Source organism: Silurus aristotelis, assembly GCF_946808225.1.
Source record: "Silurus aristotelis genome assembly, chromosome: 2".
Classification (NCBI taxonomy): domain Eukaryota; kingdom Metazoa; phylum Chordata; class Actinopteri; order Siluriformes; family Siluridae; genus Silurus; species Silurus aristotelis.
The window spans coordinates 26,007,606-26,023,827 of record NC_139575.1 but is presented as its reverse complement, the minus strand read 5'-3'; the positions used below and the strand labels follow the sequence as shown (position 1 = coordinate 26,023,827).

Genomic DNA, 16,222 nt, shown 5'->3' with positions numbered 1-16,222 from the left:
GAAACAACAAAAAGGTACTTTAAGACCTAGTTCAGATATACTTGTCTGAATAAAAGCTCGTAGTGAGTATGTTTAGCCATCATGTGTCAGCTCCTACACAGATTTTGTTCACAAAAGCTTTAATATTAAAAATCCAACAAAGCCTTCTGACAGCTGAAAATACATCGCCCAATCATCATCTTCCTCTTCATCCCTTCAGTAAATACCAACATTAAGACCACTATTGCAAAATGATTTCAATGTATAAGCATACAGAATGTATAAATGAAGCAGTGTAGTTCAATTTACACAAATTAGCATGACATCATTTATTGTTAAGTGGGTTACACCAGGATACATGTCTGTTAACAAATGGTCAGTGGCCACATACAGCCCAGACCACCTCCACCTGTGGTCTGCATGATCAGGGTGCTGAGATGAATGTTACTATGAAGTGTGAACAGGGCCAGTGAGACAATATAAACCAGCCCTCACACACTGACTAAAATAGGTTGTGCTGCTTTGTCAGTCACCATGAGTTGCCAAAGGACAGTAATCCTGTGTCATTTCTGTCACATTTAAGCTCTGGGTGTTGTAGAAGTAAACACAGAAGTCTAGCCAACCACTTAAGCATGGAATGCGGTGTAATTAATTATTACTGTTGGGTTTTCTATTGTAAATGAACAAAGTAATATGTTTAGCAAATGTGTTAAATTTATGATCTATGTTGGTAACTGTACAACATAATCCAGCGTTGTGCTTAATGATGCTTTTATATCTAAAATCTATTTATATATTTTTATAAGATTGAGTTGCTTTTCTGGACAATCAGTTTTCTCAGCACATGTAGTGCCATATGGGACACTCATTTGTTTTGGAACAAGGACGTATGGGACTGTATAATTCCTGGCCTCTCTGAAAGTCCATGACAAATTCTTTAGGGCACTGAAACCTCATTCATCAGCGGTGAGCGCGGTGCTTTTTCCTGTTTTATCTTTATGGTGTTTTACTGGTGTTGCAGGGCTGGATTATTTTTTTTTCAGAGTCTGTGTGATTAAGCATGCCATTCTGTTTATTATCTGTCAACCCTTTCCAACCCAAATGTATACAACTGAAAAATTACAATCTTTTGTACATGATATCACCAATGCCATGATATCCAGTGACATTCACTGGTTTATTTTTTTTATATTATATTATATTATATTATATTAATTATATTATATTATATTATATTATATTATATTATATTATATTATATTATATTATATTATATTATATTAATTATATATATATAATCCATCCATCCATCCATTTTCTCCCGCTTATCCGTAATTCGGGTCGGGGGGGCAGCAGTCTAAGCAGGCCCCCGCCTTCGACTGCTGCCCAATCCTCACAGCACCGTCCCTTTCGGTCCCTCCTGCAGGTGGTGAGCCCACGGGAAGGCGGCCCCACGTCACTCCGACGTCACGGACCTTGATATTTCCCTCGTAAGGGACCCCCGGAGCATAGAGGGTTAAGGGCCTTGCTCAAGGGCCCAAGAGTGGCAGCTTATATTAATTATATTATATTAATTATATTATATTATATTATATTATATTATATTATATTATATTATATTATATTATATTATCAGACCTGATAATCTGTGCAAGAGCTTTGTCAGTTAACATCAGAGCATGCATGTATTAGCTCTCGCTCACAAACATGAAGCAAAATAAGAGATGAGCAATTTGACACATCTGGAATTTACATGTGTTTTAAAACCCTCCCAAACCAACCTTCTCTTGGGACTTCCTTCAATGTGAACATTTTAAGTTGATTAATGCGAAATTAAAATCGTCTCAATCATCATGTCATTTTAGGACAGATTTGATATTTTTAGAATGATAATTATATGTATATTAAACAATAATATACACTTATATTAATTATAGTTATATACAATTATATTCATTCTAATCAATGTAAAATTAGATTTTTTTTTATTATATTAATATTACTACTATTTATTTTGGATGCTCCGTTAGGATTTTCACCTATGATTTAATATGTATATCTAATACTAGATGTTATTAGGGTAATATGGTTAATATGATAATATTTCACACTCTACTGCTAAATTGTAGAAAAAAAAGATTTTCCTATATGTTTGCTTTATATGCCTATTATATTATATTAAGGTGTCCCTGCAAAGTATGTGCCTTGAAAACTAGTTCACTCTCATGAGGAAAGAAATATAACGTTTTGGGTTTTAGTGAACTTATTTTTCAAAATTTGTTTTGATAGTGCCTGAGGGTTGTTCTTGACTAGAAATAATTTGATTGACCATACGGCTAATGACTAAAGCCATTGTATACTTGAAAAAAGAAATGTTATTGCAATATCTTATTCTGCGTTTAGATAGCTATTAGATATGTAGGCTTGCCGCTATGTGCTTAGGAACTGTTTGTTTTTTAAAGAGCAGGACCTGTTACTGATTTTCAGAAGGAACATGAATGACAAATATATATTTTCATATTTTCATATTTTTTTCTCAGCCATAATCAAGTTAAACTGGTAGCACATTTTAGCATATAATTAAGATATTTTACTTGGGCACTGCACTGCTTATGGTTAATGTGAATCTTGACTCACACCTCCCATGAAGAAGAACGCTTTTCTCTCTCATGTTCCTCTCCCCAGGGACACTTGGTTTGTGTCTGTGTGTGTGTGTGTGTGTGTGGGTGTGTGTGAGTGTGTGTGTGTGTGTGTGGGTGTGTGTGTGTGTGTGTTTGTGTGTGTGTGTGTGTGTGTGTGTGTGTGTGTGTGTGTGTGTGTGTGTGTGTGTGTGTGAGGAAGAGAGAGAGAGAGAGAGCGAGTGAGAAAGACAATAAGAGACACAGAGTGAAAAAGACAGATGCGTTTCTGATGCATTGTGGTGCTCTACATGCTGTGTTATTGAGAGTTTTCACTCTCCGCTCTTGAATAATGTATGACAGGACAGCAAAATCCCTGATTGCTCATTTATTTCTATTCTGCGACTGATTACAGAGTATAATTTCATACAATAGCCACAACAGAAATCTTGGCTTTTAACCTTTTAAACCCGCCATATGCTTGACTTTTGTGAACAATCCAGGATTATTTTTGGTATATAATTTTTGTTTAACCATTGCTAATGCAAGCAATTGTGAATATTTAAAACCTGATATTTTGGTTGCTTGAAGTTAATAGTAAAGATTACCATCAAAGAAGGTACTTTAAGTACTCTTAAGACTAGACCCAGTAAGGGAGCATAAAGGCCACTCTGTGTGGAAGTGGATCCTCGCCTTTTACTTCTAAGCTCATATGCATCCAGCTGCCATTGTAAAGTGCATGTCTTTGGGCTGTCAGATGACATTAGGCTTGAATGCCAGGTTGTGCTGCACTCTGACTAGCTTGTGGTGATCCTTCCTTTGTTTTCAGTTGACAGGGGTCAAGGAGGGTGTACGTTGAGCATTCAGGAGGAGTTTAGACTGCACCTCCAGTCCTCATGTAAAGAATCCAAGAAGTGGCCATCTGAGCTGAATTTTGTTGCTTGTGGTTTGTGGGCTGTGATAACACTCTTGACCCTTGGACCTTGCTCTTGCAAACTAATTTAATCATTGGCGGCTTGGTAAGATGGTTCCCATACCTCCTAGAGTTAAATTCAGAAGGTATATATTACAGCAAAAACGTTCGTTTTTCCTTTTGTACACAGAGTTAACAGGAACTGAGATTAGGACTCCTGAATAAATAAATAAACAAATATGCACTGTATATATTATATACATATACACACATTGTGACCTCTTCTTTTGCAACTATGCACAAAAGTGCTTAGATAATAACCAGCTTTGTGCCATCATTAATACAAGTGTTTGCACTAGGCTATGGAATTGTCAGGCTATAACTTCCTTCATTAGACAAGTGCTGGCTAAAAAATCCATTAAAAACTTAATCTTTTCACTGGTCTTAACAGACAGAGTAAAAGATAAATAGATAGGTCTAAAACATGCATATTCAACTTGAGCAACTTGTTCCTGCTGGAATAGTGTAAAGTATTGAATGAGAGTCTGCAGGCAACAGTAAAGCAAGGTAGAGGTTCCTTGCAAGTTGGGGCTGCATTTTTGCAAATGGAGTTGGAGATTTTGTCAGGATTAATGCTGTCCCCAATGCTGAGAAATACATGCAGATGTTTAACCATCATGCAATAAAATGAACAAGGTGTCTGTTTGGTTCCAAATTTATTCTGCAGCAGGCCAAGGACCCAGACATACAGCCAATGTCATTAAAATATTCACCATAGAGAGTGCTTGAAGTAAAAGTTTGGCCTCCACAGAGCCCTGATCTCATCATCATCGAGTCTGACTGAGAGTATATCAAGAGACAGAAGTATTCGAGGCAGCCTACATCTACATAAATGGTTAGTTCTTCAAGATGTACAGAACATGTACAGTTCCTTTGAAAACAGTGTGCAAGTATACGTAGAAGAATTGTTGTTTTGCAAGCAAAGGGTGATCACACCAAATATTGACAAATGATTTGATTTGTAATTGTCTTCTGTTTTGATACTTTTCATTTTCCATGAATGAATACTGCAAATATTAACACTGCTATTTCTAAAAGCATTCTTATTTTACTGCATTCACACCTGTCTAAAACTTTTGCACAGTACTAAATAAACAAATAAATAGATTATAGATTGCAATAATTAAACAGAAATGGATGGATATGTATGTGACATAGATATTGACAATTTTAAAGTACAGTTTTAAAGTGCCTGTGTGCTTGTCGCTAAAGTGTCCATGTGCTGATATTAAAGTTACACTGTGCTAGTGAGGGTGTACTTACTTTTTGAGATACTGTATATACATACACACACTATATGAAAATATAGAACTAAAACAAAATCTCTAGGGCAGCATAGGTTTGGTTTTAAAGATATACAGTTGCCATAATGTAGAACAGCAAAGGAAAATTCTTATCCCCACCACCTTCATACTAATTTAAGCCATACTCTCGTACTGCTATCTTCCACTTTTCCTGTGAAAGAAGCAAGATGATGGACGAGATGAGACAAAGTTACAAAAGAAAGAACGTGGCAATACCTGTAATCTGTGGTCTGGTATGCAGAACTGGGTGGAGAAAAAGAGAGGCCTCAGCCAAGAATGATAACCCTTAAGGATTCCTTTTAATAACAGCCATGCTGCTATGACATAGGGGAGGAAACGAGGGAGAATGAGCCTGATTAGAAAAAGTACAAGCAGGTCAGAGATGTTAATTATCTGCATGTCAGTGAATGATAACAGAAAGTAGAATTTGAAATCTGAAATGTAATCTGTACTGATGCGGTGTTAATATAAGGTGGACAGGAAAGCAAGTAGGATGTAAAAAAAATGAACTACACATTATAATATAATATAATGTCTATGAGCTGACAATCATGTAATAAGGATTAGTACAAGTACAACATGCTGCCTGCCAAGTCATTAAACAAATCAACAGAGAAAATAAGAGAAAGAGCGAGAGTAATTTAAGCAAACAAGAGTGAGAGAGTAAACAAGTTTGATACTATAATAGAAAAAAAAAGATTTTATATTTGCTGAACATTTATTTATTTATTCCCTAATTTGATGGAAAGTTTGACAATAATAAATGAGGGTCAACAAATTTTCCTATAATGTGTATATATTTTACTTGCTAAGCTAGGAAACTAATCGATGTTGGTAAGTCTGTTTGTACTTTTAATTCAGTCTGGAGCGACTGAGTAATCTGAACTCAAATTACAACAAATCCTGGACTGCAATATTACTTCAACGTTAATGTGTGACACAGTGAACACTAGAGAATTAAATTTGCATTGAGGGAAGACTGCAAAAAGTTACACATTACAAAAGCAAACTGTGATAGATTCTACCAGAGAGGGTTTAATTCCCAAATATTACATTATGTAGCTTTTTGTGAGAAGATTGTACATTATAGAATAGATGCATTTATTTGAAATGTATACATTACAGTACATATATACAGATACCCTTGGATCTGATAGGGTTATGGGCCCTACATTAAGCCCTTGAACAACATTCACCATATCAACATAACATTCAATTCAATAAAATTTTGTTTTATTTTTATAGTACATTTAACAATAGGTATTGTACCAAAGCAGCTTTACAGAATTCATTAGATTGTAAATATGCATTTAGCATCATTAATTAGTTTTTATAAGTTTATCCCTAAAGAGCAAACCAGTGGTGACAGTGGCAGGGAAAAACTTCCTGATATGTTATAAGGAAAAAACCTTGAGAGGAACTAGACTCAAAAAGAAGCCTATCCAGGCAATTGAATGTAAAATTGTTTGTGGCAATTGTGGCCCTGAGCTATTTTAGCAGACTGTATATATTAATTACACTCCAAAACCACCTTTGTGGTTCTTGAGTTCAACCCTTTACAGTACCATCATGGATCTTTAGGCTGTACATTTTCATTCATTATCTAGAGCCTTTAACCATTGGGCCAGCCACTAGACCACCAGGGGACCTGGCCAGCACTTTCTACAATGAGCTGTTTATTTCCATTTCTTGTACTGTATATTGCTAAATGTACACAAACAGGATACTGTAAATGAGATACATTTAATAGATAATACAATAATCCGTTAAAAGGATTTCAAGGATTTTGTTTTAAAGGACGTTTAAAGTAAAAGCGGCATGGGAAATTCCTGACTAGTTACATCATAAAAATCTGGGGTACATCGGATCAACCTTATCAAAACGACTGTGTGGTTATACCTATCCTGATTTATTGCAGCTTGGGTTTATACAGTTGGGTTATGTTGGCTCCTTAACATACAAGTCATGCCTAGTTTACTAAGCCCTACCAATCTGCAACTCTTATGCCCTTGAGCAAGGCCTTTAAACCTCGGTGCTCCAGGGGTGCTATATCATGTCTGACCCCAGCTTCCTACCTTTGCTGGTGAATTTGAAGAAAGAATTTCACTTTGCTGTAATGTGTATATATATATATATATATATATATATATATATATATATATATATATATATATATATATATATATATATATATATATATATATATATATAAGAAAATCTTAGCCTTTATTAATTTTTAATAAAATTAATAGCACACACACATATACAGTACACCCATAGTATTCTTTAACCACTGGTGAATCAAGCTTCACCCATCCATCTGTTTTCCACACGTGATTTATTTGACTCTTGAAACGATATGAAGAGAGAAATTAAGATGTTATTCTTGGCCATATTGAAAAGAAAATGTCAAACTCTAAAGGCCAATGGCAGGAGCTGTAACTCTTAAAGGCTGGATAAAAATGATACCATATAAAGCTTTAATGAAAAATAAATACACGTCACTCTAGCTTATTATTGGACCTGATCTTGTGATAACATAACTTGACATTTTCAATAAGCTTCTTCATGGTGCAGGAGGAACTGCAGACCACTGTGGGTCATAATGCCAAGCGGAGTTATAGCTAATTAGTGCTGTTTTATCTGCTCCTGGGGCTGTTGTTGGAGCTAAAAGCTATTATAAAGAATCAGATAGGTTAGAGTAATGTGTGATCATGGATTTGCTTAAGACAGTGTGTGTGTGTGTGTGTGTGTGTGTGTGTGTGTGTGTGTGTGTGTGTGTGTGTGTGTGTGTGTGCGTGCACTTGTATGCGTGCGTGCGTGCGTGCGTGCGTGCGTGCGTGTGTGTGTGTGTGTGTGTGTGTGTGTGTGTGTGTGTGTGTGTGCAAGTCATGATCCAAAGCAAACAGTGGCTTTCTCTGTCTCCCTCAGGACAGACAGATGTCAGGGCACCTGTTCACACACTTCTCTCTTTTCTTTTCTTTTCTTTTCTTTTCTTTTCTTTTCTTTCTTTTCTTTCTTTTTTTTTTCTTTTTTCTTTCATCACACTACCAATATTTAATGTATTATGATTCGCTGCTCTTCAATGTATTTAATTATTTGAATCCTTTGGGCTGTTGGTTTAGCAGGGATAAAATCTGATACATTTTCTATTGCATATGATAGTTTTCAGTTGCAGAAAACATTACAATTTGAAATATACTGTATGACCATAATGATATGAAAGGGAGGAGGGAGGGAGAAAAAGTAATTTTTATCTGACTTGTTAGATTAAAATTCTAAGCTCTAGTCAGTCCCTTCTGCAATGTGGAGAAATCTAGGAGCGATAAAGATGATGCGCTAATCCTTTGTCGATGAATGCCAGTAAAATCGATGTCTCATATACTTTATTTGGAAGATCAGCGAACAGGTGTGTAATATGTGCTAACACACACACACACACACACACACACACACACACACACACACACACACACACACACACACACACACACAAATACACAAACAAAAAATCCTCCCTAACCTTATTTTCTCCTTCTTCCTCTCCCTTTACTTCTCTTTCAATCATACATAGAGGAGTGACAGCTCGTGGAATGCTAGAGATAAGATCTGCTCTTCTGGTGATTATGGGCAATGATGGCTATGTGTGTGTGAGTGTGTTGCTGATGCTCCGATGTCCTCCAAATGTCCTAGCCTTTATCAGACTTCTCTGTCAAAAAAAGTATTTCCTTTTGGCCTAAGTCAAAGACCTTCATAGATTTGAAGATAATTAAATTTCTGGTACACTGCCTATAATAAATACCCTTTTTAGCACTATTTCATTATAAAATTTGATTTAAATTTACAGAAAGTGAGTAAATTCAGGTTGAATAGCCCATTCCACAGAGTAATTCATCTATAAGTATTGGCATCTTTTGGCATTCAACTGAACTGATCGTGTTATTTATGTGTATTCTACTACATGTTTAAGCTATTGCTGCAAACTTGTGTTTGCTACATATTCCAAAAATCTAACATGGCCACAAAATAGTGGCTTGAATAGCAATTTTTAGTTTTGTTCAGCCCAAGGAGTAATTGAAATTTTTGCCTTTACCCATCCACATATTCAATCATTGCATTGCATTTATTAGCACTGATAATGACACACTCGTGGCATTGGTCCTGTTGGAACAAGCTTAATCTGTTCTTGTTTTTAATTGGAATGCTGAAATATGAGCGGGAGGAATTTCAACTATGCTCTTGAAATGCCCGCACAGGTAAAAGAAGGTTTTGTGTCTGCTGCTGCACTTTATATGACTCCACGTGTAAAGATCCTGTCATCTGGTAGTGCTGCGATATGCTGGTTTAGAATATAATACATTCTATGTCTCCCAGCACTACAGCCCTTTTCTCTTTTGTTTTCTGCTCAGCCTTCATTTAAGAGAATTCCTTAACATATATAGAGAAGGTTTGCTAAGTAAAGTCTTTTTTGTCTATTGGATACACATTTCCCAGAATAATACACACAATTCCCAAATCTAAATAAATAATTATACAATCCTTTATTGACAAAAGTTTGGGGACACCTAACTACAAGATTTGTATTTGGTTTTTGCATATCCCAGTACACATTTTTTTAAATAACCATCACTCTTCTGAGAAGATATTCCACAAGATTTACCTGTTTACCCCAAAGGTGTTCGGTAGGGCTTAGTGCTGTATAACAGGCCACCCAAGATCCTGCACTTCAACCCATAGAAACCATATCTTCATGGAGCTGGCTTTGTGCACAAGGGTATTGTCATGCTGGAACAGGTTTGTGTCTCCTAGTTCAAGTGAAGGGAAAATGTGATGATATGGCATCCAAAAACATTCAATACAATTGTGTGCCTTCAGTTTGTGTAAGACAGCTTTGTCAAGAACCATATATGGCTGGAAAAGTTAGGTATCACAATACACTTTCCATACAGTTCTATATTCTCAGAACCAAGAAATCCATGCATCTATAAACTCACTAATATTCTGAAACATAATTTATAAATGTAATATTCATGAATTTTGTATAGAAAAATACCTTACTGTTTATTGTGTACAGTTCACACTCTGTTGACTCACCCAGATTACTGTATCTCAGTATAACGATTGGAGGATCACTGAACAACTAAATCTGATTGATGATAAACATTTCAGCATCAGACAGAAAACTCAGAGATACAGTAGTGGTTATCAGTCTAAGCCGTAAACACACAAGTAATAATATATCTTGATTTGTATATAACTTTGAAATGGAAAATACTGTATATAAATTGTAAATATAGAATTAAAAGTGATTACATATATTTTAGGTGTTTTGTTTATTTATAGGCCTAGATACCTTCTACGGTGTCATTATTCTAGTTATTTAGTAGTTTAGGTGCTATATAGCATGAAAGGGCAGACACTGCTCATTTGTTGACCTGGTTTTGGAGAAGCCTTATGATGTTCTTACCTATGAGAGACCAAGAATTAACCAGACAGCCAGACTAAAACACATTTAACATACAGATTAGTACATACAGATATATACAATTGATGCAGTATATACTTGAATAACAGACATGTGTCAATCCTTGACTCTTGAGTAATGTCTTTATGTACTTCAAGCATTGCCTCAAGCAGACTTATTTCATGTTGCTTCAGATATTATAAATTACTTTCCAAGCTGAGGGAATTTTTTTGTTTAGTTTGAGGATTTCAAATGTAGTTGGAGAAATATTGCCTATATGGGAGAGGAACTGGAGGTACTCTGTGGTGGGTTGGCAGTGTGCTGTATCTATGAGTAGAAACCACCAATAGCCATGTCTTAACATGGCAATGCATGAAACATTACAGACTGATGGAAACACAGATAGTTTACCACCCCACATTCCCCCCTAGGCGAGGGAGTACCACAGTTGCTGTTTGTTCTATGTATTTCATTCCTGCGATACACATTTTGTTTAGATTGAAGCCAGCTATATAGTGTACAGAAAAAACTATACAGCATTTTCCCACATGTCCATACATGAATCTCTTTTACACATTCAGAATTAAAAGGGAACTATATATGTATGCTTTATTCCAACTATTTCAGCCAAAATTTGACAGTAAAGAAAGCTAATTAGATAACTGTGGAGTTATGTTTGCACAGGTGAGATGTGTTTTTGTCTGGTGGTGAATTATATGCTCATAGAAATAAGACAGTGAACTGAGCTAGAGTAGCCTTTATTTGTCACATATACATTACAACTAAATTTCTTTTTTGCATCAGAGATGATACGGTGCCCCTGGAGCACAGACTATTAAAGGCCTTGCTCAAAGGCCCAAGAGTGGCAGCTTGACGATACCAGGGATTAAACTGACCTTCTGATCAGTAACCCAGCACCTTAACCACTGAGTTATTATGTATTATTAGTATTATGCAACAGTAGTTTTGAGAAAGTAGTAATAATATAAATTTATTAATTAGTAGTAATATTTAAGCACTTGTTTTGTATTTGTTATTTGATTATGGAATTTAGTGGAAGTATTTGATTAGATTACAGTCTATTACAGTTTATTGATTAGAATTAGATTACAGTCCATTACAGTAAGTCTGTTAAAGAGCACTTTCTACCAAAAGAACACAAATAACCAAATTAACAAATTAATCAATAATTAATAATACTATGAAAAAAGCCTGAAACATAATTATTCTTTTTTCTTTTCTTTTTTTTTTCTTTTTTTTTTTTTTTTTTTTACACATATATTTAGTGTTGCTCTTTTTTTGACATATTTTAATTCATTATTGTTATTTTTTTCAAGTTTGACAGCTTGAAGGTGTTTATGTATGTTGGAACAGTATTGTTGTCATAATTAACATAACATACAGCACAAAAGTTTGGAAACACCAATTTTCTTTTGTTTTTAAGACACATACATGTTTCTATAAGTATTGGACAGTGAATAAAAGGAAAAAGGTTTTGTGGACAGGTGAGTCCAAATTAAAACAATTTTTAGCTTTAAAAGAAGGTCTTATGTAAGATGGAGTTGAGAGGCAAAGATGTTACTCACACCCAAACAGTGCCAAGTCAAACATGGAGGTGGAGGCTAATGGTTTGGAATTGTTTTATAGCAGGGAAGGTTGGAGATGACAGGCACCAACATGGCTACCATTCCATACACAAACATTGTCTGGATTGTGTCTAATTGAAACCAATTTCACCAAACAATAAGATAATAACACAAAGCATATGTCAGCAAAACTTACCGAGCAAACAGCTGGATGGAGTGTTATCTAATCGTTGAATGGCCTGCCCAATCACCAGACCTAAAATCCTACTTAACTGTTCTGGGGTGAACTGGATCAACAGGGCATAAAGAATTTTCGAACTAATGAAAACAACTGAATATTTGGAGAAAAAAAGTAAATCTTCATACTCTTAATTTGCCTAGTTTGTAGCATATACACAAAAGAGACATGCATGTATTTGTCAAAAACCATAAAAGACTATCTGTTTTCCAACTTTTGACTGGCACTGTAACAAACCAGAGCAATCACATTTTCTCCATATTAAATGATGTGGAATTCAATAATGAATCATAAAAATGTTGTATAAAATGTATATTTATTTAAAGCATAATAGTTACAAAAGAAATAATAATGTGGAATAACATTAATGACTATGAATTTGTTTTATTGTACCAGTTCCTGAAACCAAACATAAAGTGCCAAAAGGCAAAAAGAATGGTTGCATTTAGGTATAATTATTCTTGGCTTGTTATTCCTTTTTAGTATCTGGATTAGATCAGTTGAGCCTGTCTAGCCTTGAACCTGAATGTACAGTCAGTCTCTAATATGAATTGCCAGGATTCTTTCCAAGAATTGAAAATATGTGCCATACAGCAGCTAAATCTTCTCTAATTTGCTCTCACTTCGCCTTATCAGGTTCGCATTATCAACCCAGGACAAGGTGTTAGATGTTTGGTTACACAAAAACATGAGCCGGAGCATTCCATTCTTTTTGCACACCATCTTCCTGCTTCAAACTGTTGCGGTTACAAATGAGTTGCAGTCCGAAACTGACTCTTGGTGTTCTACAGCCTGTAAAGCACTGGCAAATCTATTTGTGCACAGCCAGTGAAGGAGACTGTATTACAACCATCACACTACAACCTGTAGTGTTATGTACTTACATAACTTATGTACTTCAGGTGCATCTCAATAAATTAGAATATCATTAAAAAGTTGATTTATTTTTTTAATTCAATACAAAAAGTAAAACGTGTATATTATATAGATTCATCACTCACAGACTGATATATTTCAGGTGTTTATTTCTTTTAAATGTGATGATTATGGCTTACAGCTAATGAAAACCCAAAATTCAGTATCTCAGACAATTTGAATATTGTGAAAAAGTTCAATATAGGAAACCCGTGGTGTCGTACTCTAATCAGCTAATTAAATTCAAACACCTGCAAAGGTTTACTGAGACTTTAAATGGTGTCTCAGTCTGATTCAGGCTACACAATCATGGGGAAGACTGCTGACTTGACAGTTGTCCAGAAGATAATAATTGACACCCTGCACATGGAGTGTAAGACACAAAAGGTCATCACTAAAGAAGCTGCTGTTCACAAAGTGCTGTAACCAAGCACATTAATGGAAATTTGAATGGAAGGAAAAAATGTGGTAGAAGAAGGGGAAATGAAGCCTATTCAAGAATTTGGTGGGGATTCACAAAGAGTGGACTGCAGCTGGAGTCAGTGCTTCAAGAGCCACCACGCACAGACGTATCCATGGGCTACAGCTGATGCATTCCTTATGTCAAGCCACTCCTGAACCAGAGACAACGTCAGAGATGTCTTACCTGGGCAAAGGACAAAAAGAACTGGACTGTTGCTCAGTGGGCCAAAGTCCTCTTTTCAATGAAAGGAAAGAAAATTTTGCATTTCATTTGGAAATCAAGGTTCCAGAGTCTGGAGGAAGAGAGGAGAGGCACAGAATCCAAGTTGCTTGAGGTCCAGTGTTAAGTTTGCACAGTCAGTGGTGGTTTGGGGAGTCATGTCATCTGCTGGTGTTGGTCCATTGTGTTTGATCAAGTCAAAGGTCAGCACAGCCGTCTACCAGGAAGTTTTAGAGCACTTCATGCTCCCCTTTGCGGACCAGCTTTATGGAGATGCTGATTTAATCTTCCAGCAGGATTTGGCACCTGCCCACACTGCCAAAAGCACCAAAATTTGGTTAAATGACCATTGGGTTGGTGTGCTTGACTGGCCAGCAAACTCACCAGACCTGAACCCCATAGAGAATCTATGGGTTATTGTGAAGAGGAAAATGAAAAACAAGAGACCAAAAAATGCAAATGAGCTGAAGGCCACTGTCAAAGAAACCTGGGCTTCCATACCACCTCAGCAGTGCCACAGACTGATCACCTCCATGCCACGCCGAATTGAGGCAGTAATTAAAGCAAAAGGAGCCCCTACCAAGTATTGAGTACATATACAGTAAATGAATATACTTTCCAGAAGGCCAACAATTCACTAAAAACACTGTTTAGCAGTTTGTTGGTTTTTTTGGATTTTCTTTCCGTTTACCACAGTTGTAAAGAGTTATTGTTTTGAGTTTTCATAGCCATGCTGTCAGCTTAAAGTAGTCCGGGAATCCCTCATATGGCTTGTCTCATCAACAAAACACTTCTCCCTGCTATTCACTAGATATGCTACTTTTTCCCTCCCTCTCAAACCATGCCACATTCGGAAGTTTTCAGTTTCTTCATTAGCTGAAACTCTCGATCTGCAACTTAATACATTTCTAATTGGCACTTAAAATTGCTAATTGATTAATTGACAAATTAACTGGCCAATTAATTGACCAATTAATTGATTGATTGGTTAATTAATTGATTGGTTGATTGATTGGTTGGTTGGTTGGTTGGTTGGTTGGTTGGTTGGTTGGTTGGTTGGTTGGTTGGTTTTTTGGTTGATTGGATAATTATATAAATGACTAGGGCTAAAGGTCCTATCCAGTTTTGTAAAATTGCTGTATGTCACCTGATTGCATAATTAAAACCTTTCACACATTTACTAATTATATCCAAGCAAAACTACATTTGTGATAAAAAGGAATCTGATTAGCTATCAAGATAGAAAAGTTTTTCCTGTGTTTTGACTCAACAACTAATTTGAATTGCCTGTGTTCTAACAGTGCCTCACTTTGTACACTCTCACAACACCATAAAGTGTTTATAGTCATAATGATCTGTACTCTAATATGAACAATCTTTACAATAATTGTTTTTGCTACACCATTAAATACATTTATTTTATGATGCTCTGAGATTTTTTTATATTTTGCTGTCTAATTTCTTAATCATGATTTTATAAAAGGATTGCATTCCATTGGGAGGTTCTCAAGTCACCCAAATGATTAGCTATTGTCTGAAATTCATAGAATCTTTCAGAAAAGTCTCAGTGCTGTATTTCATTTTTTACATCGAAAACCCAAGGACAATTTGCTCTCACATCCTACCAGATTACTATTGTTCTCACTACTCGTGGCTACAGCATTTAGTGTTTTGTGCTTTTTTTTCATGGCTCCCCAGTGATGACCCAAAGCCACTGAGAAAGCCGCATTGCAATTACAGTGTTATAATAATAATAACACAGGATTTTGGCATTGTTGTTGGTCCTGAGGGAATTGCAGCTGCCAGTAGTGTGTGGACTGGAAAATAGTCAAGGAATAGGCAGTTTCAGATAAACAGTTTTATTGCTGGGGTCCAATTATTCAGCTGCTCTTATTCAGAGGAGAACTTCTGAGGTTTGTACTTGGCACAGGTTTTTTTTTTTTTTTTAATGGCATAAAGAAATGAAACAGAATAGCCATTAGCGTGATCATTTATCAGTAAACAGCCATTTCTTAGATGATGATGGATGTTTGTAGAGTCATAGATGCATATTGTTCATTAACATCCATTCACTGCACAAGTACACCGATTTATTCATAACAAAAGGCTCTCCAAAGGCTTCAACTGGCTTTATTCCTAGTTTCTGTCAAACCACTTCTAAATGCCAGTGTTTGCTTTTTTCCCCTCTCCTGTTGCAGAGCTGAAGTCTACAGGCACGGCACATCACTTTGCCTTCTTGCTCAACTCTACTGACTACAGGGTTCTGCGCATGGACGAGGATCATGACCGCATGTATGTGGGAAGCAAAGACTACATCCTCTCCCTGGACCTAAATGACATCAACAAGGAGCCTCTTATAGTAAGCAGGAACATACTCATATTCTATCTTGAACTCTGAACACTAAAGTATTTAACCAAAAACAGACACAAGTATACGTTTAATTCAATACTTCTAAAGTATTA

The 16,222-nt window shown here is 36.0% G+C and overlaps 1 protein-coding gene across 3 annotated transcripts in view; it reads left to right on the top strand.

Annotated features, from left to right (window-relative positions):
* sema3fa (sema domain, immunoglobulin domain (Ig), short basic domain, secreted, (semaphorin) 3Fa) overlaps positions 1–16,222 on the top strand; it is an 83,567-nt gene that overhangs the window by 47,319 nt on the left and 20,026 nt on the right. For all 3 annotated transcript variants that reach the window (XM_083532665.1, XM_083532666.1, XM_083532667.1), the window contains exon 3: positions 15,958–16,118. In XM_083532665.1, the coding sequence (XP_083388791.1) occupies positions 15,958–16,118 (161 nt within the window). The remainder of the gene's footprint in view (positions 1–15,957; positions 16,119–16,222) is intronic.